This window comes from Castor canadensis, chromosome 15 (genome assembly GCF_047511655.1).
Source record: "Castor canadensis chromosome 15, mCasCan1.hap1v2, whole genome shotgun sequence".
Classification (NCBI taxonomy): domain Eukaryota; kingdom Metazoa; phylum Chordata; class Mammalia; order Rodentia; family Castoridae; genus Castor; species Castor canadensis.
The window spans coordinates 19,957,368-19,983,256 of NC_133400.1; the positions used below are offsets into that span (position 1 = coordinate 19,957,368).

Consider the following 25,889-nt stretch of genomic DNA (forward strand, 5'->3'; position numbering starts at 1 on the left):
ACTGTTTTATAAGCAATGAGTGAGATATACGTTTACCTACTGAATATGCTAATTCAAATTTTCATCAGGACAAGCTGAAAAATAGCATGTGTTCAATGCCATAAGATGCCTGTATACTCCAAGCTGAAAGCAGGTGTGTGTGCTGTGTTGGCTTGCTGCAGAGTGGTCCAAGGAACATTTCTAGAGCGACTTCCCAACTGTGATAGCTCTACTATGTCCTCGCCTAGAGAAATGACTTGTTTTTCCTTGAGGACAGCCCTTACTCTTGGGGCTGAGGACAAAGGTTATATCTGAATTATGAAAATGAACACTTACAAGTAAAGGCCAATGTAAACAGATCAGCAAGTGCTGAAGGGATACCAGATATATTAGAATAAAGAAAAGGACGATGCAGATTTCCTGAATTGTGATTGCTATAAATGCCTCATGGGCTCGGCCAGTGATGAAACAAGCTACTGCTCCTACGATAAGAGCCTGCAATAAAGAAAGGGGATTTGTTTTAATGAACATGTCTATTTAAAAAATTGTCAGAATGTAAATTTGATTATATAGCAATTGCCTGTTTTATTTTTTAAATTTTTCAGAAATGAAATAACATATGTAAATAATAAATAATAAAAATGCACATAATATAGAAAGGTTAAAAAATGTCAATTTTTTCTCCTCTCCTGGTCTCTTTCTGAAAAAGAAATCATTATTAACAGTTTACATTTCTAGAAAGAAGTCTGTATATATACTGGTAAAGTAAACATGTATTGATTTTGAAAGTGAGATGAGCCTCAATTTCTCTTTTCCCAAACTACTGCTAATTATCTTAACATCATTTATTGCAAAATGCCAGTATTTTCCCAATCAATCTGAAACCCAGCCTCTGTTGTATACTAAATCCTCAGATGTGTTTGGATCTCTTTTGAGACAGTTTTCTCTGCCAATTTGTTCTCTATTCTTTGCCCTAGTCATCCTCTCATTTCTCACTCTCTGGCTATTTATGTCTCCCATATTTGTCTTGGTCAAGTTCCTTAAACTAAGCCTTTGGTATTTTATAATTGGGACTTTGTTTAACTTGTAACTTGGAAAGATGACAAAATTCAGTCTTCCTGTTCAAGAATAAAGTATGAGCTGGGTGTTGGTGGCTCATGCCCGTAATCCTAGCTACTTAGGAAGCTGATATAGGGAGGATTGAGGTTTGAGGCCCAGCCCAGGCAAATAGTTTGAGACCACATCTCCAAAATAACCAAGCAAGATGGACAAAGAGACTGGAGATGTGGCTCAAGCAGTAGAGTGCCTGCTTTCCAGGTGTGAAGCCCTGAGTTCAACTCTTAGTCCCATGAAAAAAAAAAGAACAAAGTATGTCTTTCTGGTTATTTTAGTATTTCCCAGTTGAGTATTAGAGTTTTCTTGGTGTAGGTGTTCCATATTATTTTATTTACTTTTAGGTATTTGATCATTTTGATTGCTGTTGTGAAATATATGATTTGTGGTACTAGGGTTTGAACTCAGGGCCTCACACTTGCTAGGCAGGTGTTCTATTTGAGCCATGCTTCCAGTCCCAAGACTTTGTTCTTTTTTTTCATGGGACTAAGAGTTGAACCAGGGCTCACACTTGCAAGGCAGGATCTATGAGCCATCTCCAATCTGGCTTGCTCATTGAGATAGAGTTCTTGCTAACCTTGAGCTAGATTACGCATGAGCCACTACACTGGGTTAGTCTATGAACTCATTAGTCACTTAACTAAATTATCTACTTCTAAATTATTTCTCAGCTGATTTGGGGTTTTTAGATTTACAATCATATCAGCTGAAAGAAATATGCTTTGCCTCTTCAAAAAATTAAAAATTTCTTTTTCATATATATGTGTATATATATACATATGTATTTATAGACACACATACATACATATATATATACATACATACATATATATGTATATATATGTATGTATGTATATATATATATATATATATAGAGAGAGAGAGAGAGAGAGAGACACACACACACACAGGATCTCACTATGTAGCCCAGCTAGCCTTGAACTTGAGATTCTCTTGCCTCTGCCTCCTGAGTGTTGGAATTACACATGCATGCCACCATGCCTGGCTTCTTTTTCCTACTTGTGGTTCCAGAAAACTACTGAGTAATAGTGTTGGTAGTGGGCATCCTTTTTCTCCCTTGTTTTAATAGGAACACTTCATATATTTAATTAAAGATGATGCTGACTTTTGGGTTGAGAGGTTTTATGTTTTATGTCAATGAATATTCCTATTTTTCGGGTCTGTCCTCTTTCTCCTTTTTGAAAATCAGAAATGAATGTTGAATTTTGTCATTTTTTCTGAACCCTATTTGATCTAATCTCATAATTTTCTCCTTTTTTCTTCTAATAGATTATTTTAAGAGTCCTAATATTGAATCATCTGTTTCTTCATTGTGATATTTAAAAAATACTTTCCATGTTGTTAGATGTTTTTTGTTTGCTTGTTTGGTTTTTTTTGGTGGGACCGGGGCTTGAACTGTGCACTTTACAAAGTAGGCGCTCTACTGCTTGAGTCACACCTCCAGTCCTAAGAAATACGTTCTGTTATTACATTATTAAAATAATTTTTTTTCCATGCCAGAGATCCACCTCAGGGCCTAACCTATGATACAATACCCCTAGCCCATATACAAATATTTTGCTTTGGTACATATGAGATCTCTATTTTGTTTTTTCTGAAATTGATCAGATTTTGATATCAGTTTAAAACTGATTTTGAAAAAGTAGTTTTCTACTCTTTGAAAAAGTTTGAGTACTATCAGAATTGCATCCCATGAAGGTATGGAAGCATTTTAGCCTGTGAAAATGTCTGGGCCTGATTCATTTTTGGAAGATACTCCTTTGATACGTTCTCATTTTCTTCTAATATTTATATAGTGGTCTGTTTAGATTTGTCTGAACTGTTTTGGTAATTTATATTTTCCTGGCAAAACAAGTGTTCCATCAAATTATTCACACCTATTTGTGACCTACTCCTGCAGGTCCCTCCCTTCCCTCTACCAGTATTCATGATTACCTTCCCATTCTTTCTAATTTTAAATATGTCATATATTTGCCCTTTTTTCTGAATTACATTGCCCAGTGATTTATCAATTTAATAGGTGTTTCAAATGATAGCTTCTGTAATGATCAAATCTATCATTTGTATTTGCAAATTTACAAATTTCTGCTATAATCTTCATTGCTTCCTCTATTTCTTGTATGACGGGAAAGCCGAGGGTGGAGTAAAAAAAAAACCCACAGGGGAAAAAGCCAAATTTGGTTGTAAGGACTGAGTGTGGCGGGGGCACCGGGAGGTGGGGAGAAAAGACAAGGTGGCAAAGGACAAGTGAGTGGCATAGGGAATGACAGACACTTTCCCGAGGTGGCACCCCGGGGCCTCACTCCCCCAAGGCCATGCCGCCCTGCACCTGCCCGGCTAGGTCATCAGCTCTCTGCTCACCAATCTCAGGATCTTTAACAATCCGGTGGCTGAGAAGAAAAAAACCTTGCAGCCGTCACTGAATTTCTGCGGGACTCTGGCCCGGCCCTCAGCCCGCTCTTGGATGGCCGCGTCTGCTTGTATTTGCGTGGACAGGGCGCGTGGATATCCGGACTGCGCAGCGAGTGGGCGTGCTGTGGGAGTCCGACCCCACTTTTTGCGGCTCCCGGAAGCCCTTCGAATAGGCCGGGGTCTGGGACGCGCCGAATGCGGGGAACCGGTGGAGTTTACGGAGAGCGCTGACTGAGCAGTGGAGGACGAGGAACGCATCCCGTGGGGCCTCGCACGGGATGCATGGGGCCCTGGTTCTTCCAAGTGCCCGCTTTCCGAATTCATGGTGGGGGTGTCCTCAGGCCTGGATGTGTCAGGCAGGCCGGGCAGCTCTCCTGGGAACCAGCGTCGTGTCCAACGGCTGCTGGCAGCCCACACCACGTGCGCTGCGGGCGTGCGCCACGCTCTTGACGCCCCGAGGACAAGCCGAGCTGCCTTCCGGTAGCCTGGGAACTTAAAATTCTCGTGGAAGCGGGTTCCGGAGCCCTTCCTGGTGGGGCTGCTGCATTCTTCCCGCCACTGGCCCAGGAGCTGGGAAACCAGACCCCAGCCTTGTGCTCTGGCCTCCCTGGAAAGTTACAGTAAGGCTGCGTGCAGGAAATAAATCTCTGCCTCGAGCTCCCACATTGAGATTAAAATAAGAACTACAGAAAATATATGGAAGAATAATGAAATATGTTTAATATTTAGTATCAACTAAAAAGGCATATAAAATTACAAAACCTCGCTTTTGTCATGATCAGGCTTTTTCTGATAAGGACCACTTGGATTAAATAGAAGTTTCCGGTAAATAAGGGCGCCATCCGCAAGACAGCATGTTGCTGTCACGAGACCGAACACCTGGAAACAAAGACACACTGTCACTGCTTCTGTCATTAACAGTTTCAAGTGGTCTGCCCACTGGATTCCTCACCTCTAGGGTGCTCAGATGGCTCCCTGTACTGCCACCCAATACTAAAATGGGTGGGTTTACAGGTCATTGCCAATTTTTCCTAATACCTGCCTACAAAAAGGGAAAAGATCATTTCCGTGAGCAGAAATAGTACCGAAATGGTGAGCACTCTGAAATACTTGCCTGCTTTCATCTGTTCACTTGCTCCTGCATGTATTCTTTTAAGCCCTACTGACCATATTTAGTTATCAATCATTTTCTATCTCCAGTGTTCAACTGTTTGATTGTCAGGCTCCACTGGAAAAAGGGCCAAAGCTGTGGTGGTGTACCTCTGCAATCCCAGCTACTCTGGGATACAGGAGGATTCCAGGTTCCAGGCCAGCCTGGGCAGAAGGGAGTGATCCTATCTGAGAAAAAATAAACTAAAAAGCAAAAGAGGTGGGGGTGTGGTTCAAGTAGTAAAGAGGACCTGATTTCAAGCCCCACTACTGCAAAGCAAAACAAAATAGACAAAGACTAACATCAGCTCAAGATTAAATTATGGGTACCAATAATGCAATAACAGGTTTGGAGAACTAGAGTGATAAAATGATCCTAAGTGAACCCTCATAGGCTGGGTGACATCCACTTAAGGGGAGGAATGCCAAACAGGGTTAAACAAAACTGAGGTAAAGGGAACAAAGCAGAACAAGAGGGGGCTTTTAGGTGTTCTAATGACTGTTGGAGAGCTGGTACTAGTCTGGAGAAGGCATTCCTCACCTGCCATTCAGTCTGTCATAGTACCACCACATAAAGCCTTCTATGCCATAGCCAGCCATCTTTGCTGGTGGAAGCATAGCAGCTGACAGTCTGCAAGAGACTGTGCAGTGCAGAGCCAGTTAGGTACAGGCCAGTTGGGGAGCTAAACTCCTTTTCTGTGTTTCAGTTTTATCAGGCTGCCAGCAATGCTGGAATCCTGGCTCCTACAGCCTCCTTTTCCACTTGGTCTCAAGCCACTGCCTCCTAGGTTCTGACCACACTGAACACCTCTACCAATCCTTCTATGACTGGCATTTCTGCACATTGCTGGTTCCTCCTCCAGGAACCTTTCCCTTTTTCTTCTTAGTCTCAACAAACTGCAAATCCACTGCCAGAGAGGGGTGGTGATTTCCTCTGTTCTGTGCTGGACAGCACTCTGTCAATCACATATAGCAGTTTGCACTCTCCTGTGTTAGGCTCGAAGCAACCTGAGGATAGGTAGGATAGGTAGGTAGACTCATGTTCTAGCCCAGTACTATCCAAAGGAATATGTGAATCACCAGTGTAAGCCATAATTAAAGATCTTCCAAGAGTCACATTCAAATGTAAAACAAAAAGTGAAACTGATTTTAATATTTTGTTTAGTATGTCCAAAATATTATCACTTAACATGTCATTAATGTTATGTGTATTTTATGCTTACAGCTGATCTCAATTTACACCAGCCACATTTCCAGTGTTCAGTAGCTACATATGGCTGGTGGCTACTGGACTGAACAGCATAGCTATCCACTTGTCAGTACTTAATACACGAATGAATAAATAAGTTAGTGAACGTAAATTCTATGACTGGTCCCTCTTCGTAGCAAACAGGGATAAAACTGTGTAAAAATAACTGGGGGAGACTGTTGCTAGCATCTCCTTTCTAGAATAATTCTAATTCCTCATGAGTTTGCTTAGTTCTTAAAGGAGATGAAAACTGTAGATTCTGACATACTTGGTTGGGAGTGGTTAACTCTCCTGAGTGGCCCATATTATGAAAGAACAAGGAAGCAGGAGGGAAGAACTTTCTAATTCAATTCTACAAATCAGAATCTAGAAAAGTCAAATGATTTTGAACCTTGGAAGAATATCACATGGAAGTATAATTAAGTTACTTGACTCTCATTTTGGCTGGCTTCCCAAGATAAAGTCCAATTGCGTTGATTTGCTTCTCTTCAAGAAGTGTTCAAAATAATCATTTAGTTGCAAGGCTTCCTACCATATTCCCTTATCATAAGGCCCTCTATTATATGCCACTTGAAGAACTATCAGAACATTCTGTTTCAGCTTAACAAGGAACATGTATCCTCTTCTTTAAAAGGGAGAACTATGCACTCATCTATCATGTTTGCCTTTTGCTTGACATAAGGTTTCACAGAGCTAAGTGTTGTAACTGATCCTAGCAGCTTTTCTCAGTCTGGTGTAGCCCTATATACCTATAAGAAATATGTAGAAACCTCCTTATTTGACTAACTCCAGTTCTAGTATGAAATCATGTTCCTTCCTTTCAATCAGGGCACACTTTTACTCATATAAAACATTAAGTTAGGTACCGTATATTGGCCCAGGAGCTCCAAGGATGAATATCGAATAAATGCATTCTGATCAAACCTGAGGAAACTAGAAAGACCTCTACTTACCCCTCCAAGGACTGTGAACGTTGTGGTTTCTGGAATCAGTGCCAGTATAGATATAATGACCATGAATAACGTTGTTACCATTGAGTTGATAATGTCCTGAAAACACAGAATAGGCAGGCAGTTCACGTGAAGGCCAGCAAGCGACAGGGATGTAGGCCAGTTGTGGAGTGCTTTTCTAGCATGTGCAAGGCCCTAGGTTTGATCCCCAGTAACAATTAAAAAAAATGCAACAGACAACAGGCAATGCTTCAAATAAAGGGCTAGCTCTCCAAAGATTTTGAAAGCTCCATTTTATTAAATTTATTTAGCATATTATCTTTAAGGAAACCAAAATGCCAAAGTAAAAAGATACCTATATAGTTGTTCTAATAATCTACAGTGACATCTAGTGTTTCCCTTTACCCAGTCACTTAACTACTTAAACATTTCTTTCTTTATTTAACATAAATGTAGTTAGAGGGAGAACTCATCTGGTTAGGAAAGAAAGTAGACAATGTATTTTGTAGGTTTAGGATGGAACGGGTACCCTGGGAAGTCAGAACACTCATTTTAAATAAGGTAAGAGAAAATGTGGATTAGTCTATACTGTATGTCAAACAACTTTATGTTACTAAAATACAGTTAACAAAACTGAAAATGGTGCATATTTCAGAGATAGTAGTAATTTTCAGGATAAACCCTACATATGTCTATATGCAATGGCTGAGCTATTATGTTATTCCTGATTAGATAGCACATTCATTTAATAATTTTCCTAAGTGAAGCATTTTCACTCTGAACTGTGGCTTTTAGAGGTGCAATTTACATTTTTGAATGAATGTTTGGCATGGGGAAATAAATTGTCTTTATTCTGGATGGTTTATGTATGTTTGCAGTTAAGTAGGCAGGAAGGAATTAACAGAAATACTAAACTTTGAAATGCTGATAAATTAGAGTAGCTATTAAAAAGAAAGTAGGAAGAGATTTTATGGGAGGTAGGAGATTAGACATATTTTAGGAAGGAAAAAAGTTCCCATTTGCAGGAGATACTGAGACTGGCTGCCCTGTGTTAACCTCCTCTGTGCTGGGTATTTTGCTCTGCCTCAAGGCAACAGACCACACCACTATTTTAAACTAGGCAGTCCTGTCTCCAGTGAGAAATTTGGGCTTTAAGCAGCTTTGGATAAAAGTGTGTTCTAGGAAGTGCAGAGAACCATCAGCCAAAAATGATGTGTCTGTCCCAGAACATCAGTGATCCTTATATTAAAAACTAAACATCAATATGCCATGAAGCAGAATGCAAACTTAAATTACAAAAATGGAGGTTTCACAGAACCTTTGAGCCTCAAAGCCCTAGGCTGGCTCACTCTGTGTGTTGCATGTCATGGGGCACTTGAGGGTACAGGTTATGTCAGGGACTACAACTCTGGAACAATCACACGAATAACAAATCTGAGTGCAGCAGGCCAAGTCTTCTAAGCAGTGAGGACACTGACCATCACACACAAGTCCTTACACGTTACCTTTCTCCTACCTACAGATTAACTGCAATCTTCAGCCACTCGTGCACTTATATGCAGGAAAAGAGACCCTGGCAACTTGTCTAGCTGTGCTTTGCTCCCACTCTACCCAGCAGGGATCTTGTTCTGCTCATTACCTTTCTTTGTCCCTGACCACATTTCCTCAACTTAGTGACAGCCTCTCTGGATAGAGCTGTCTCTTTCCTTCCCTGCTCAGGGAATTTTTATACAATTTTCTTATTACCTGTCACTCAAGGCAAACCACTCTGGAAAAGGCCACCAGAGGCCTCTCTACAAACACAACCAATGACTATATATATTTCTCTGTACTTTTCTTTCTTTATATGACATTACTCACTGCTCTTTTCTTCTTGAAATGCTCTCCTGTGTGGCCTCTGTGACACCGGTTTCCCTTGGGTCTCCTCCTGCCTTTCTATAACCACTCCTCTTTCTCATCGTAGCTGTTGGTGTTTCTGTTTTATCTTCATCTCTCTCTCTCTCTACCCTCTTTCCAGGTCCTTCTGGCTAATCTGAGCTCAGTAGCCATCATCGGGTGAGGACTTCCAAACCACAGCTCCCTCTAAGCTTCAAACCTGTATGGAACATTTCCACCTGAATATCCCACAAGCAACAAAACTTAATTATTTCGTAAACTGATCTCATTGCATTCTGCACTCCACACCCTTCCTAAACCTATTCTTCTTACTTCAGTATCCTCCCAAGAAAGTTATTCAGACAGCAGGTATTCTCGCTTGTCATCCAGTCCCAGTAATTCTACCTTTCTTTCCAGGTACAGTTATAACCATAGATCATGACTTTACCATTTTCATGTCTGGATTATGATAACAGAATTTTGTTGTTTTGTTTGTTTTGAGAACACAGTCTTGCTATGTAGCCAACCCTGGGCTTGAAGTCATGATCCTCCTGCCTCAGTCTCCCAGTGCAGGGATTACAGATGTGGGCACCACACCCAGCTATTATAACAGACAAATAAGTGGTCTCAGAACCACCTCAAGTTTTTTTTCTCTTTGACCATTATAGACACTGCTGCCAGCAATTTCCTAAGTTGTAAGTTTATCATGTCACTCCCCTGCTTAAAACCTCCCAAAGCTCCCACCAGCATTTGGTTTATTAAAGCCCAGGACACACAAACCCTTGCATGCTCTGACTTGCTGCTGCCTAAAGACTCCACTCCTATTCCTTTTCTTGTCCACAACTCAATACTCCAGCCATTTGGAGCCCCCTGCAGTCATGCTGTACCTCCACCTGGACACTCATGGTGCTGCTTCCTCTACCTAGAAAGCCCTTTCTCTTCTATCAGTCAGCTAACGACTTCTCATCCTTCAGCCCTCGGTGGGCAGTTTTCCTTCACAAGCCTATTGTGATTTTGTCCCCTTTCCTGTGGATTTTATTTATTTACTTTTTGTAAGTACTGGTGTTTGAACTCAGGGCTTTGCACTTACTAAGCTGATGCTCTGCTACGTGAGCCACACCTCCAGCACATTCCCTTTTCTGGCTGGGTTGCTTTCACACCATCCTGCGTGTACATTTACCAAGCACCTAGTCAGTGAATTCTCATCTGTCTTGCTTTCTGGGTACATTTAAAGCTTCTCAGGTGCAAGATTTGTGTTTTATATTATCAAAGAGCAGATTACAAAATCTGAGATTAGCAGATATTTATTGAATAATTCATTAGATCAAGATCAAAGAGGAATCTGGGACTCAAAGTGGAGGAATAATCTAATTACTCATATAGCACAATTTTTAAGAAATTGCAGGATTGCCTAAGTTTGATCCTTAAGAGATCTGGAGACCATTCCTTTCAGTGAGCTACACAGAGACCACTCCTTCTCAGTATATTCTGTTAAACTTGGTGCTCCAGTTTTATTACTAAGTACACTTAAGAAGCTCCAGAGAATTATTAAAGTTTGGATAAAAGGGTTAAATGTGTTAGTTTCATTAAAACACTGAAGAAGGTGAAGAGCAACTATACCACCATTTCTTGAGTATAAGATCAAGAGAATGTGGACCAGTGTTTATTGTCTCCTTGAAGAAATCCTTAGAAAAATCTGGTTTAGCTCTTTCTGCCTCTAAGTGAGGGCCAGCTAAGGAAGACCTTGCAATCTCTTTTCCTAGACCTTGTTTTAATCTGGTCCAGCTCTGAAGTGTAGCTGAAGTAGGAATTTTGAGAGGTACTGTGAAGGTCCTCTGTTTCCCAGTGTTCCCCCTTTAAGGCTTTTTTTAGCTTATGATTAGCCTGAAATGCTTATCACTGGTCCCCAAAGATGGCTATGCTTATGGTTTGAGAATACCTCTAAAGTCCTCTGTCCTTAATAGGAGTTATCGACTTGGATATAAACACTTTGGAATCCAAGAGGATGAGATAAATGATGCAGAGGAAGACAGGGGAGCTACTAGTCAAAAGAGGGGAAGAACAGTGGGGGACCCAAGGGGGAACACCTTGAAAGAGGACAAAGAGGTGAAGTCTATCATAGCTTTTTGCTAGAACCAGCTTCCAGTCCAGACTAAAGATTCACATATTCCTTAACTAATATCATTAATCTACCCAGTTCGACAGTTTTCTGAGCCACTTGGGCATGTCACTGGGTAGTTACTTATAATGCTAAGAGTCTGGCAAGTGAAAGTATATATGCTACCAAATGAGGCTCAAAAAGACAGGTTAAAATTATTTAGCACTAATAACTGCAGACATTTTCAACTAAGACACCATTGTACTTCTTTTAGCTTACCCAATTAGTTTGATTCTCATTTAGTGATCAGGGACATACAAGGACAGATACTAGTGTCCCTCCATCTTTATCTGAGGTCATATCAGTATGTGTGTAAAAAGGAGATAAAGACTAAGAATGTTATATAATTTTATTAACATGATCTTAAATTTAAATTTCTTTAGAAGAGACTAAAGAGAATTCTAACAGAAAGGCCAGTCACACTGGTTGAAAGATGGAGTGCATTATGTTCTGGGGCTGCCCTGGATCCCTCAGAACCTCCCCCAAGGACAATACAGAACACCGTAGCCTGTCTGGCTTGCTAGGTGAGGCCCTGAGTTCAAACCTCAGTAATGCAAAAACAAAAAACAAAATTAAAAAATCCCCCAAACCAACCAACTAAACAAAACCAGAACACGTTAGTAATGAGTAGAGTTCCCCCTTCTTAAACCTATCAGAGACCACCTTAAAGTTTTTTTTTTCCAGTCTTCAAACACAACCTTAAAGGTTTAAGAGGACCAAAGAAACCAGTATTTGTAGCTCCTCAAGAGGTGGAGCTTGGGAGGGCGGGAGGGTGGACCCTCATCTCAAGCAATAAAAAGCTGGGTGTGGGGTGTGCACCTGTCAGCCCAGTTGCATGGGGAGCACAAATAGGAGGATGTGGTTCTGGTTGTCCTGGGCATAAATGTGAGGCCCTATTGGAATAAGAAGCTAAAGCAAAAGGGTCAAGGTTGTTGGTTGAGTGGTAGAGTGCCTACCTAGCAAGTGTGAGGCCCTGAGTTCAGGGCTGAGTACATACTCCCACCCCCCAAACAAAAGAGAACCAAGGAATAAAGTTTACTAAAATGTCTCACTACAATAGGAAAACACAGTTAAATTCTGATGAAACCGAATACTTACAAGCAAAGGCCAAAATAACCATTTCATCAAGCGATCAAGTCTGACTATATATAAAATTATGAAAAACAAAACAACTGCGACTTCAAATCCAGTAATAACAATGTATGGTTCAGGAGCTTGTGCCATGATAAAAAAGGTCATAGATGTCACAGTTACTGCCTAGAAGAAAAACAAACACGATTTAGTCAGTGATTACTAAATATAAGCTTGAGCTGCAAAAATGAACATTTTAATTAATTAATTAATTTTTTTGTGGTACTGGAAATCAAAACCAGGGTCCTGTGCATGCTAAGCAAGTGCCAAACCACTGAGATATCTCCCTAATCTCAAAACGATCATTTCTAAAACAACTAAAGAAATGTGTGGGTTTCTTTGCCATACACACATAAGAAAAACATGACTAAATGTTTATTGACTTCTCTTTGTGTTTTAGGGGACTAGTATCTTTCTTTGAAATGCAACTAATTATTCCACTTGTACTTGTGATACTAGCCTTTCCCATATCTCTTCTCTGATCTTTTACCCATCAAAGATCCTTCCTCTCACACCTTTAATCTGTCCTCCTCGAGTTCCTTTCTTCATCATCCTATAAATATAACTAAGTTGTCTCTTACACACGCACATACCCCTTTCCTTTCATCCTGCTCCCCACAGAAAACACTGTTCTGTTTTCTATTTCTTGTAATACATTTTTAAAGTCTGTCTATAATTCCACACCATCTTTTTATCATTCCTTAAATCTTTTTTTCTGGGACTAGGGATTCCTTAACTCTTAGCAAACTGGGATCTACTGTCAAACTTAGGTCTAATGCTGCCATGAAAAATACTTGTGGGGGGGAAGAGTGTAGTTTAAAACACATTGTAAAAGAAAAATTGTTATGTTAATAGCTTTATTACTAAACATACATTTTTATATAATTCCTCTTATTAAATGCAATGATGTTAGAATTAAGGATATTTTAAATGGAAAAAATACTCTAAAGATAATGAACCTAATCCACTTTCTTCATTTCCAAAGGAAAATACAGAACATGGCAATATACAGAATAAAGAGTTGTGAAGGAAAAAAAATGAGTCCCAAAGAGTTCTATGAATATCATGATGAGATCTGTGGCTCATGCTTATAATCCTAGCAAGTGGGGAGGCTAAGGTTGGGAGGATTGAGGCTCGAGGCTAACTTGGGCAAATAGTTTGTGAGACTACACCTACAAAATAATCAGAGCAAAATGGACTGGAGGTATGGCTCAAGTGGTATAGTGCCTGCTTTGCAAGCATGAAGTCCTGAGTTCAAATCTGTCCCACCAAAAAAATACAGCTTCATTCCAAGTTTGTGTTCTAGGTAAATGGTTTAGTTGAGTCTTACCCTGGCTAGATTTTTATAAATACCTTCCAATTAAAATATTCCCTTTAACTTTAAATCTATACAGGTTTATTCATAACTTTTGATTACTTTATTAGTATAAAAATATCTAACCTTTGAACTTCCAAATTAGTCAGTTTGACAACCAATAACTATCTACTAAATAACCATTCCTTATAATGACAGTAGCAATATGTTACCTCAAACCACTTCATTTAGTGTACTGGACCAAGGTCTTAAGGTCATGGATTGTGAAATAGAGGCTCACTTTTTCAGGGTCCCTCCTCTGTAACCTTTCTGCATCATGGTAATTGGTATTGGTGATGACTTCAATGTCTTAAAATTTCCTGTGATTTTTGTTCCTAGTTACCTTTTAACATCGCAAACATTTCTTGAAACACTGTACAGACACCGATTTTGTTAACATCAATGATTTCAGAATGAACATTTTCAATTCTTATCCTACTGGACCCCTATGACTTACTTGTCATTGGCTGTCCTTCCCCTGCTTCTCTCCCCTTTGGCTCTCATGTTGTATTTCCTAGTTCTTATACCTCTGTAACTGTTCTCTTTTCGTGGGCTCCTCTCCTTTTACCTACTCCTTTAGAATGCTGAATTCTCCTGGATTCTGTCCATATCCTGCTCAATGAATCTGGGTCTCTATCCCAGGTCTAACATCCACAATATACACCTGAATAGCTATTTGGGAACCCCTAACTGGATAACCCATAAGAATTTCAAATTCACCAAAACTAAGCTCAGGTCCAAAACTGAACTGAGTTTTATCCCTTCCTACTCTATTCACCACCCCAATCGGTGCTACTACAATGTATGTTGTCACCCATGTTAGGAACCCCAGACCATAGCTCCCACTCATTTCTCACAACTACTGAATAATGCCTAAAGATGCTTGGCTCTCCCTCCTCTTCACCCCTACGATGACTGCTCTTTGGTATCTTTCCCCATGAACTGCTATGGCAAAGATACTAGAGTGAAATTTCTAAAATGCAAATTTGTTTACATAGTTCTTTCTCTTTTTAAAGTCCTCCAATAGCTCTCCATGGTCTTTAGAATAAAGCCTCCCTCTACACATACTCCAGGTCTTTTTTGGTTCCGTTCCTATCTACTTCTCTAGCAAAGACTTGCCTCAGTTTAATCCATGGTATCATTTCAATGTTTACTTCTTGGTCCTCATTTTACTTGAATTATCATCAGATTTGCCTCTTGAGTCCCTTAAGAGAGTTTCTTCATTTAATCTCCAGTATATATCAAACTCTTGACTTGTCCTACCTCCTTAATTGTTCCATATCGTTCTTTTTGGCTAATTCCTCCTCTTCTCCCTGACCTTTTAATGTTGAATTGTTCCAGGGCTTAATCCACATTGTTCTTTGCTCTATCTACACTTCTCTCCTGATGGCCTCTTCAGTCTTGTGCTTTAAATATTTATATTTGTGAAACATGACCTCTCTAAAAAAATCCAGCTTTGTCTGTTCCAACTTCTTACTTAATACTGACACCTGGATGTCTAATAGGTATCTCTACTTTAATACCAAAACCTCAAATTGAACTTCTGGCCTTCCTTTCATATTTGCTTTATCTGTAGGCTTTCTGATCTCAATGGATGGCAATTCTGTACTTATAGTTGCTTAGGAAAAACAAGCTTTTGGAGTCATCTTGACTCCTCTTTTTCTCTTATCTCACATATGTTTCATTAGCAAATCTTGTTGGTGCCACTTTCAAAACACAGGTGGTGCATCACTGACCTAAAAATCTGAAATGCTCCAAAATTCAAAACTTTTTTTTTTGGTGGGACTAGGCTTTGAACTCAGGGCTTTGCACTTGCAAAGCAGGTGCTTTGTTACTTCAGCCACACCTCCAGTCTATTTTGCTCTGGCTATTCTGGAGATGGGGGTCTCAAACTATTTGCCCAAGCTTGCCTCCAACCTTGATCCTCCCCATCTCAGCCTCCCAAGTAGCTAGGATTACAGGTGTGAGCCACCAGCACCCTGCTCAAAATTTAAAACTTTCTGAGTGCTAACATGACATCAAAAGAGGAAAATTCCACACTTGACTTAGATGGTTTATGGTGTACAATCTTTGCTTCATGCACAAAATTATTTAAAATACTGCATAAAATTACCTTTTATGTGCATGAGATATATATAAAACATAAATGAATTTTGTGTTTAGATTTGGGTTATGTTCTCAAGATATATCACTGGTATATGCAAATATAAAAATCTAAACCACTTCCAGTCCCAAGCATTTTGGATAAGGGATGTTCAACCTATGTATTTCAAATGTTAACTACTTCTTATTACCGGCTCTGCTATCACCAACCACTAGGTGGCGGGATTGAGCCATCATCTCTTGCTCAGAACTTTGTCACAGCTCTAACATGCCTCCTTGGTTGTACCTCTGCCCCAGTCTTCTCCTGTCCCGCCCCACCAATCTCCTTACTGTCAACATGGCAGTCAGTGGATGTACTTAAAAAAAAAAGTCAGATTATATACTTTTTAAAACCTTCATCTCCACCTAGCTCCCTTACCCACTCCATGTCAGTGAGTGGTTTCCTTGCTCTGTCTTGACCCTTTAGGCACAGTCCTCTGTAGAGCCATTATTGGACTTTCCTCCGCCTTAAACAATCTTCCTCTACAAATTCTCACAACTTACTCCCTCACCCCTGACTAAATGGTTGAATTCTCTGAGTCAGGGACTTTTGCCTTGGTTCCTCTTTGTCGTTCCAGGGATTGGACCACACTAAATATTCAGATCATTCGTTTAAGGAAGTAATGTCAAAACTAAACTTTTTTCATAAAACCTTGTTCCTCTTCTAGGGTTCCAGAGCTTTCGTACGTAACAAAAAACTCCAGACCCACTTCCCTGATTGTTTATCTATTCCTAAACAAACTCCAGAACACTTTTTTGTACATTTCTCACACACATCCTAATCTGTATTACGTTATAATTACTTCTCAGAGTGACAGACTTTGAGTGTGGGAAGGGACTTACATGCAGTTTGTTTTACTCACCCACCAGAAGTCTGACTATCCTTTACACCATCCTCACAAGAGCTCATCTGCACTTGTCACCTTTGTCACCTGGGATGTACTGCCTTCCCAAAAGGCATTTACTTTCCAGACCTTTCCCAATACAAAACTCTTCCTCCTATTATGTGGAAATGTTTTCCTACCACTGTGCCCAATTTCAACCTCCTCTTCCACACTTCAGCTCTTCAAAACCTTTTTCCTTCCCCTTGAGTTTTCTTGAATTCCTTCAACTATGATAGCTTCTACTCTAACTTGCCAGGTCACTGCCCTCCAAATAATGACCCACTTTCTCTAAACCTCTGTTCAGAGATGACTTAAATGCTTCTGTTAAGTCTGAAGTCCTACAAAGGGCAGTTCCCTCTTTGTCCTTGCTCTGGACTGTATCAGCCTTAAGCACCATCCCATCAAGTGTGTGACTTTCAGTGACCATCGCATCCACCTATAAATAAACATATATTTAAATCTCGCTGGCTTCTGAGTAGCACAAGTGCAGCAGCCTCACTTGGTGGTAGGTAACCTGGACACAGGCTCGCGGGTTCAAGTCAAGGTCATTCAGGAAGACCTGCTGGTTTTGTTAAATCCTCTGAAGGGCAGGGCAATGTCCCAGGGTGCTCCTTCATTCCCCAGGGGGCAGAGCGACACGCCAGGCTGCCGGGAAGACGTCTGATCATAGCAAGGTTGACAGATAAAAGCATGGCCACGTCTCACCGCTTGGCCACCGCCCTGGAACCCGCCCAGGCCCTCACCAGCCGCAGCAACTTCACATGGCCTTTCACACTGAAGCAGAAGGGGCGATGTTTTCCTTTCAGCTGTAGCTTCTCCATCTCGCCCACAGACCCAACAGCCGCGCTTGACTTTCAACCCTTCCTCTCCGAGAATCGTCACCGTCCCAGCGCGCGGACACCACAACCACCGCGGCCGCGGGCTGTCGCGGCTCTGGGCTGCGCGTCCTCGCGCGTACGCGCACGGCCCCGCGGCTCCGCCCTGTGCGCATGCGCGGGCGCGAGCCCCGGCCATCTGCCCCGGCCATGGCTCCTGTCGCTTTTGCCTGTAGTACAAACGCAGACCTAAACCCGGGCCACGCAGGTCCAATCTGCCCCACCGCGCCTGTACTGATGACCACGGCGCTAACTGCTCTCCCCAGTAGCTTTCCTGTCGGGAAACACTTGCAGGATTGGGGTAGGGAACAGTGGACTGGCTAGGCAGGGAGGCCCAGGAAAGGCAGCCCTGTCCTTCCCAGACCTTGAGCATCTCAAATGCCACCTCTTTAGAGAGGATTTTCCTTGGTCACCCCGTCTAGAGTAGCCACTGTCACTCTCTTCTCACCTTTACCCCTAGCTGAGATACATCATAAGAATATGAATTCCACAGGGGAAAAGATCGATTAATGGGTACTAAGTTACAGTTAAGAGAAAGAAGTTCTGGTGTTTTATTGCACAGTATGGTTGACTATAGAGAATGATAACGTACTGTTTTACTTAAAAATAAAAAGCTAGATGTATGGACACAAAAATAGACATGAAGACCAATGGATTAGAATAGAAGACCCGGACATAAACTCATGCAGCTACAGCCAACTGATTTTTTACAAGAGAGCCCAAAGCACATGATGGAGGAAAAACACCCTCTTCAACAAATGTTGCTGGGAAAACTGGATATCCATGTGTAGAAGACTGAAACTAGATCCCTGTCTCTCACACTGTGCCAATATCAGCTCAAAATGGATCAAAGACCTCAATAGAAGGTCTGAAACTTTGAAACAACTACAGGAAGTAGTAGGAAATACACTGGAACATACAGGCATATGACTTCCTAAATAGAACTCCAGTGGCTCAGCGTCAAAGAGAAATAATTAACAAATGGGACTGCATCAAACCAAAAAGCTTCTGCACAGCAAAAGAAACAGTCACTAAAGAGAGTGATCACAGAATGGGAGAAAAATCTTTGCTAGCTATTCATCCGATAAGGGCCTAATATCCAGAATCTGCAGGGAATTCAAAAAACACAACCCCAATGAATTAACATCCCAATAAAGAAATGGGCACATGAATTGAATAGGAAATTTCGAAGGAAGAGGTACAAATGGTCAATAAAAACATGAACTGTTCAACTTCCCTGGCTATTAAAGAAATACAAATCAAAACTACACTAAGATTTCATCTCACCACAGTTAGAATGGCCATCTTCAAGAGCAAAAGCAACAAATTCTAGCAAGGATGTCAAAACAGGAACTCTTAAACACCATCTGTTGGAGGGATTGCAAATTAATACAATCATTATGGAAAGCAGTATGGAGATTCCTCAAAAAGCTAAACCTAGAACTGCCATATGATCCAGTGATACCTCTCCTGGGCATCTACCCAAAGGAACGTAAATTAGGATACAATAGAGACACTTGCACACAGGTGTTTATTGCTGTACTGTTTATAATAGCCAAGCTATGGAAACACCCCAGATGCCCTAAAACTGATGAATGAAGAAAATGTAGTGCAGTTTTACTCAGCCATAAGGAAGAATGACACCATGTGGTCTGAATGTAAATGAATGCAATTGGAAGACATCATGTTAAGTGAAGTAAGCCAGGTTCAGAAAGACAAAGGCCACATGTTTTCTCTCATATGTGGAAGATAGATCCAAAAGATAAGCATATACACAAAAACAAACATGACCATATACAAACATGTGTGTAATAGTGGAACTCCTTTATGGAATTTGGGGAAGGAGGGAAAGGAAAAGGTAGAGAATATAATGTTAAGTATTGAAAGCTGTTGAATAATGCGGGGTGGGAGAGAAGGAGTAAGGGAGAGTAATGGAAGGGGCTGAATGGACCAAAGTAAAGTATATTCACAGCAGGGATACATTAAGAAACCTTTGAACATTGACTTAGAAATTAGTAACGAAAGATAGGACTGTAAAGTAGGTACAGTGTGTGTGGGGTACTTGTGGGAAGGAGGAGGGTGAACGAAGGAGATTATGGTGAGGGAATATAGTTGATGAATTTCTATTCCTTATATGAACTAGAACAATGAAACCTCTTGCAATTGCTTTAAGTGGGGTGTGGAGGGGGTTGAGCAGGAGAGTGGTGGGAGTGATCTAACCAATGTACAATATAAGCCCATTTGGAATTGTCACAATGAATCCCCACTGCACAACGAATATATCCCAATAAAAAAAATTTTAAAAACCAACAAAATAAAAAGCTAGGAGTTTGAATGTTTTCATCACAAAGAAATGATGCTTGAGGCAATAGATTTACCCTGGTTTGAACAAAACATGTATGCATGTACTAAACATTGAATGGAACCCTGAAATTACATTTAATTTTTTACATATCAGATTTTTTAAAAGAATGTAAATTCCACAAAGTAAGGGTTCTTCTGTCTCCATGGTCTGGCACTTAGTTACAGTACATGCATAGCCTGAACTAAAGGACCTTGTACTAGGGCTTTGTGCAGTGTAGGTGTGTGATGTTTGCTTCCCACTGGTGCTAGTTTGTCAGTAGGTCGAACAGCCCGCATCCTTTCAGATGCTTGAATTCAGTTTGTGTTTTTTACAAGTGTGCCAATGAAGCCAGCGCTGCACCATCTTGGAGTGTTTCTTTTTAGAGATCAGAAGTATATGTTGCTCCTTTTATGTGATTTACTTATATGACTTAAGCCTTGGATAATTTGGCCACCAATCCAGTCCATTTGTATCCTGCCCAGTCTCAGCAACAGTTCATTTCATCTGACGAATCTGATCAGCAGTTATTTCCAACAACCTCAACCTGAGTCACTTACAAAATGTTGACCTTAATTCTGGTTTATTTACAGAGAGCACATTTGCTTTTGCCTAGGTGCATGGCAGATAAGCAGGAAACACAGGATGGGGTGGTGGTTTTCAGTAACAGATCTAGAGGTTTAGACTGAAAATGACTTCCTTCCTCCTGTCCAGGAGTGACTGCCAGCACCTTGAACTTCTGATAGGAGAGGCCGGAAACTTCTACCAATACACTGGAACTGTCCATAGACTCAAGAGTGGCAACAGCTAGTTACTGGGTCTGGGTCGGTTGAATGTATAGTAATTCATCTACCTTCAATCTGAGCTGAATTTTTACTGCCTGATTATTGATGGGACTTGGGCATCTGCCCTATCCTTATTTGTCCATCCAGTTGGAATATTGGTTGTGCCTTCCTGAGGGATCTAGCACATTTAGAGTGCAGACCCAAGCACTTGGACCACACATTTTATTTTAGTGGGGCTGGGGTTTGAACTCAGGGCTTCAGGCTTGCTAGGCAGGCGCTGTACTACTTGAGTCACTATGCCAGCTCTTTTTTGGTTTGAGGTTTTTTTTTTTTTTTTTTTTGGCTGTATTGGGGTTTGAACTCAGGGCCTTGTGCTTTCTAGGCAGAAGCTCTACCACCTGGGCCAAGTCCTCAGTCTGGGTTGAGTATTTTAGAGATGGAGTCTCTCAAACTATTTGCCAGGGGCTGGATTGGAACTGCGACCCTCCTGATCTCTGCTTCCTGAGTATTTAGGATTACAGGTATGAGCCACCATCACCTGGGGGACCCAAGCACTTGGGAGGCAAGGCAAGAGGAGGTTAGAGGTCAGCCTGGGCTACAGTAGCAGACCCTGTCTTAAAAAATTAAACCAAACCAATCAACCAACCAACCAAAGTAACTCTTTTTTCATTCTTCCAGTACTGGGGATTGAACCCAGGAACTCGTGCCGTGTAGTCATGCAATCTAACCCTGTGCCATTCTCTCAGCCTAAAAACCGTTTTGAGCATAGGCTTGGAAGATACAGAGTGGCTTGACTTCCAGCTCCACCTCTCCTTCAATACCCGCTTCTCCCCTGGCGCTGGGAATCAAACCCAGGACTGTTTTGGGCAGTTGCCCAATTCTCCAAGACTAGCTCAAGAGAACGAGAGTGGCACTATCTGCTTGTAGTGTCATGGAACACATGACACGAAGAGTGCAAGTGTGCCGGGTGTGGATGGATGGAGTAGGCGCTCAAGGAAGTAATCTGCGGTAACTCACGAACCAGTCGGTCCCTGGAATTATTAGGCAGCAATCTTTTACCACTTCTTAAGGAAGGTACGGGCACGTTTTCCCAGCTGCAGCTGCGCCTGCTCCCCCCCCCCACCCCGCTCTCGCCCCGCCCCCACCTTCCCTGTCTTGCACGGAAGGGGAAAAGCCGCGCAGTCTCTTTAAGAGCCGGCGCCGCAGGCTCCCGGGGGCGGGCGCGTGCGGGGCGGACGTGCGGCGGGGCGGTGCTCGCATCCCGCGCCGGAAGAGAGCCGGGGCCGCCGCCTCCACCCGCAGGGCCATGCTGCTGCGGCCGCTGCGGGGCTGGGCAGCCCGGGCACTGCGGGGCTTCGGGCGGGAGAGCCCCGGCATCCCCGCCCCGGGCGCCCGGCCGCCGGGGGCGCAGCACCGCGCCTGGCTTCCTGGTAATTCGTGCCTTTGTCCCGCCTCGCAGCAGTGGCGCAGCGGCCCCGCTCCCCTCCCGCCTTGCGCACGCGGTATCCGCTTGGCCCCGAGAGCCTGCGAGACACAGGACTTCCCGGGTCTGCGGCGAGGGGCCGACGGCCATTGGCCACCACCTGGTCGCTAGCTCGCTGCGAGCAGGCGGGACTGCGGGGCCCTGGGCAGCTCTGAACATTCAGGCTCGGATTCCCCCGCCCATTTCCTGGACACAGTTTTCCGGCCCTGGGGGGAGGTGGGGGCGGGAAGCTGCAGCTGGTGCCACCAGTGGGTGGCCTGGGGCGGGGGGGAAGAGAGGTAAGGCTCCTGGCGCCCTCCCACCCTGTGGGAACTCTCCCCTGCAGAAATGTGGGCCACTGTCTTGGACAGGTTGTGGCCTTCGCTGGTTTCAGGTTGCTGCCAGCTGCCCAAACCACCGGCGGAGTGGATGGGCTGCGCTGTCAGCCCTGGCCTAAAGGACAACCGGGGACTAGCCCCGAACCCAGCCTTCTGGGGAAATGGTGATCCTTCCCGAGCTGAGTTCAGGCCCAGGCTGCGCTGTGCCCGGTGTGAAGATCTTAAATATAAGATGCCTGGAAATTGAAAAGTATATTATGCCAGGTGAAAGGACCTGAGCACACATGGGGCCTGGATGTGCCCACACATGTGCATAGTTGTCACACCCACGTAGACATTGGTGCGTTTCTTCCTCTCACCCAAGGACTGTCCTGTTTTCCAGGAATGGAAAACATTTTTAGGTCAGGGAGCAGACATCAATATTACTGTTTTTGTCGTCATTTAGCAAATTAGTATAGAGGAGAGTGAGTTATTTAAAAGTTTATAAAAATTGATTTCCTTTGTTTTGTAGATAAAGGTAGAGAAAATGAAAAGGAGAAAAAATCAGTGGTAAGTCCCTCTTCTGAGTGCACTCTGCAATATAGAATAACATTTATTTTTGAGGAGGGAGGTGAAAGAATATGTGCACCTAGTAAAAAAACAAATACAAATGGACCTCCAGGGGTAAGAAAATCTGTTTCAGACCCCCTCGCCAGAGATCACCTCTGTTAACAATTTATGTCCTCCCCAGAGTTTGCACAGGTGGGAGCACACATGTATTCCTGTCCTCCAGGTGGATGTGGACTGCTAAAGCCAGAGGGGTGATTGTTAAAAGATTGAAAAATGCTCTCCCTCTGTAGGAAAGGTTGGTTTTGCTGTGGGGAGGGTGGGCTGACCACCTCCCCCTGCTGTCCTGTGCTGAGGCTGATGGGTGGAGGGAAGATCAGAGTGAATCCATGAGGGTCCCCAGATGTGGGTTCGGTCTTGAGGTAGTTTTGAGATCCTGGCTCTGGGGTGGGGGTGTAACTGGTGTGGTGTTGAAGGTCAAAGGAAGTTCAAGTTGGAGTTATCCGGGGATGTTGGATGCTTTAGTTGGCTGGGGTGGGGGTAGCATTTCTATTACCATCAGGCCAGGTGCTCAGTTCCTTAAGGGAGCTGGAATTCAGTAGCTCCAATGACTGGGAAAGAAGTGGCTTGGCTAGTGGCTGTGTAAGTATTTTGGCAAGGCTCTGCAGACGGTGGTAAGTGAGGGCATGTGCTGGGGGGACTCAGGGATGGAGGGGCTGGGGAAGGTGTGACATCACAGGCAGAGGACTGGTGGTTGAAATGCTTGGGACTCAGGGAGGTTTGTGGAATTAGAGGAAGGGGTGCAGTATGACAGTAGGCACCTTAGAAAGGGAGGGGAAGCTAGGTTGAGCTGGATGGGAATTAATGCATTATTGTATGGTTAATTATTGAGCTAGCATTGATGTCAGTGGGGCCTGTTCTAAGTGCTTTCTAAGTGTGGTCTGATATACCCCCAGACACACAGTCCACAGTTGGAAGTGGTATGGACTGCTGGGCTATAGGTAACCATTTAAATTCTGTGAGGTCCTGTGCAGGAGGCACTGGACTAGGACCTGGAGACCTGGGGTCAAAACAGCATCTCTTGTTAGGGAGCCCTGAAGTGGGTCTGATGGGGGAGATGACAATAAGTAGGCAGTTGTAGATCTAGAGCAGCAGTGAATCTGGAGACTGGGAGAGAGGGCTTGAGAAGCCTTGGTGGCTTCTGGGAGATGGAGGAGAGCTGGAGACAGAGTGTTGGAACAGAAGGAAGAGAACCTGTAGAGTAGCCCTAGAAAGGTGACTGGGGAGGGCTTGGGAGTGTGCAGAGGGACTGGGGACAGGTTTCAACACCTAGAGCCATGGAAGGACTTTACCTCTGGCTTAGTTCATTCAAGGGGCCAGCTTCTGGTGAGGGCTTTCATGCTGCGTGTGTGTGTGTTTCTCATCCCATGGATGAGAGCAAGAGAGCAAAAGTGAGACCATGAGGGGGGAGGGGCAGTTCATCCTTTTGTCATGAACCCACTCCTGTGTTAACTAAACTACTCGCTACTTGCACAATAACGGGTGGAGCCCATGTGACCTAATCTCTTCTTAAAGGCCTCACCTCTCAATACTGAGGCATTGGGTTTTAAATTTCCAACACTGAACTGTAGAAGACTCATCCAAACCATAGCATTCCCATGCAATTCCATCTGGGTTGCCTCATAGGAAGAGATGGTGGTGGACCATGGGTGAAGGGCCCTGCAGGGCAGGACTAGAGGTGCTGAAGCTGGGGAGGCTGATCCAACAAGGACTTGGCTAGGGGCCTGGTGGGGGTGGGGGGTGTGGACAAAGATTTTGCAGATGAGTGGGAAACAGGGCCCAGAGGTGTTGCTGAACGTTGCTGGGAGAGGAGAAATATCCAGGGTGTTTGGGCAGATGATGCAGGCGTCACACAGCTCTATTACAACATTAAAAACGTGAGCACCACAGCACGATTTTGTAATAAAACAATTGGACAGAGCTTAACATTCAACAGTAAGGATTTAATAAATCATGGGATATCTTATGCAATGGACTACATAAGCCATTATAACTTACATTTTTGAAAAATATGAAAGGTACTCGCTATGTGAAAGAATAATTAAAAACCCTCAAACCAACAAAAATGAAAATATATCAAGTGTGATCTAAATAAAAATACATAAACTGCACTTAGGAAAAAAAGCAGGAAAGAAATCTTACAAACTTATTGATATAGACATTCTCAGTGAAGAGAAAGTGGTGCGGTTAACAGGAGGTGTATGACAGAAGAAAGGGGAAGAGATTGCATTTGAGAGTAGTGGTCTTTGTTAAATGATGTTGAACTAGGTTCCTTTTTTTAAAAGCAACTATTATAATTTGCATACCATAAGATTCACCCATTTTACGTGGCAATGAGAGGATTTTTAGTAAGTTTTCAGAAGTGTACAACATTTCTGTGATCAAATTTTGGAACATTTTTATCACTCCAGAAAGAAACCTTGTGCCTGTCTACAGTCGCTCTCCTAAGGCCAGGTGACCATTAATCTACTTCTGTCTTTTTGCCTTTTATGGGCATTTTATAGAGAATGAGTTCTATAGCTTGTGATCTTTTGTGTCTGCCTTCTTTCACTCACACAGTATTTGGATACATGTGCACTGTAGCACGCATCAACACTTCATTCTTTATTGATGAATAGTGTTCTACTGTGTGGCTATACCACACTGTTTCTTCATTTACTAAATGTTAGACATTTGGATGACTTGTCTTTTTACTGCAGATTTCTCAGGGGCTTTGATAGGATATTTTAATGTTGATCGTATTTATTTATTTATTTATTTATTTTTGCAGTGGTGGGAATTGAACCCAGGGCCTCGTCATGCTAGGCAAGCATTCTGGCTCTGAGCTAATATCCCCAGCCCTTGGAGCTCAAGGCTGTTTGCCACCTGTTTGTCTTTGGTTTTGATTAAACATCCAACAGGCAGTTCTATGGAATTATGAGTGATTTTTATTTTCTTGTGATAACGCTGTATTTCTACAATGGGAATGCTTATCTTCCCTTTTTAGAAAAGGTAAAATGTTATTTAAAAATAAGGGTAGTGACCCAAGCATGTTGGTTTATGCTTGTAATCCCAACACTCAGGAG

The 25,889-nt window shown here is 42.6% G+C and overlaps 2 protein-coding genes across 4 annotated transcripts in view; one reads left to right on the forward strand and one right to left on the reverse strand.

Annotated features, from left to right (window-relative positions):
• Window positions 1-4,220: 4,220 nt before the first annotated feature.
• On the reverse strand, window positions 4,221-17,371 carry Cklf (chemokine like factor). The gene is made up of 4 exons (XM_020174559.2): window positions 17,161-17,371; window positions 12,005-12,163; window positions 6,877-6,972; window positions 4,221-4,404 (listed from the first exon to the last, which is right to left on the reverse strand). The coding sequence occupies exons 1-4, from the start codon at window positions 17,236-17,238 to the stop codon at window positions 4,279-4,281; spliced, it is 459 nt and encodes a 152-aa protein (XP_020030148.1). The 5' UTR covers window positions 17,239-17,371; the 3' UTR covers window positions 4,221-4,278.
• Window positions 17,372-21,700: 4,329 nt separating this feature from the next.
• Tk2 (thymidine kinase 2) overlaps window positions 21,701-25,889 on the forward strand; it is a 30,887-nt gene continuing 26,698 nt past the window's right edge. For all 3 annotated transcript variants that reach the window (XM_020174555.2, XM_074055904.1, XM_020174558.2), the window contains exons 1-2: window positions 21,701-21,848; window positions 22,730-22,767. In XM_020174555.2, coding sequence (XP_020030144.2) covers window positions 21,725-21,848; window positions 22,730-22,767 — 162 coding nt within the window. In that variant the 5' untranslated portion in view covers window positions 21,701-21,724. The remainder of the gene's footprint in view (window positions 21,849-22,729; window positions 22,768-25,889) is intronic.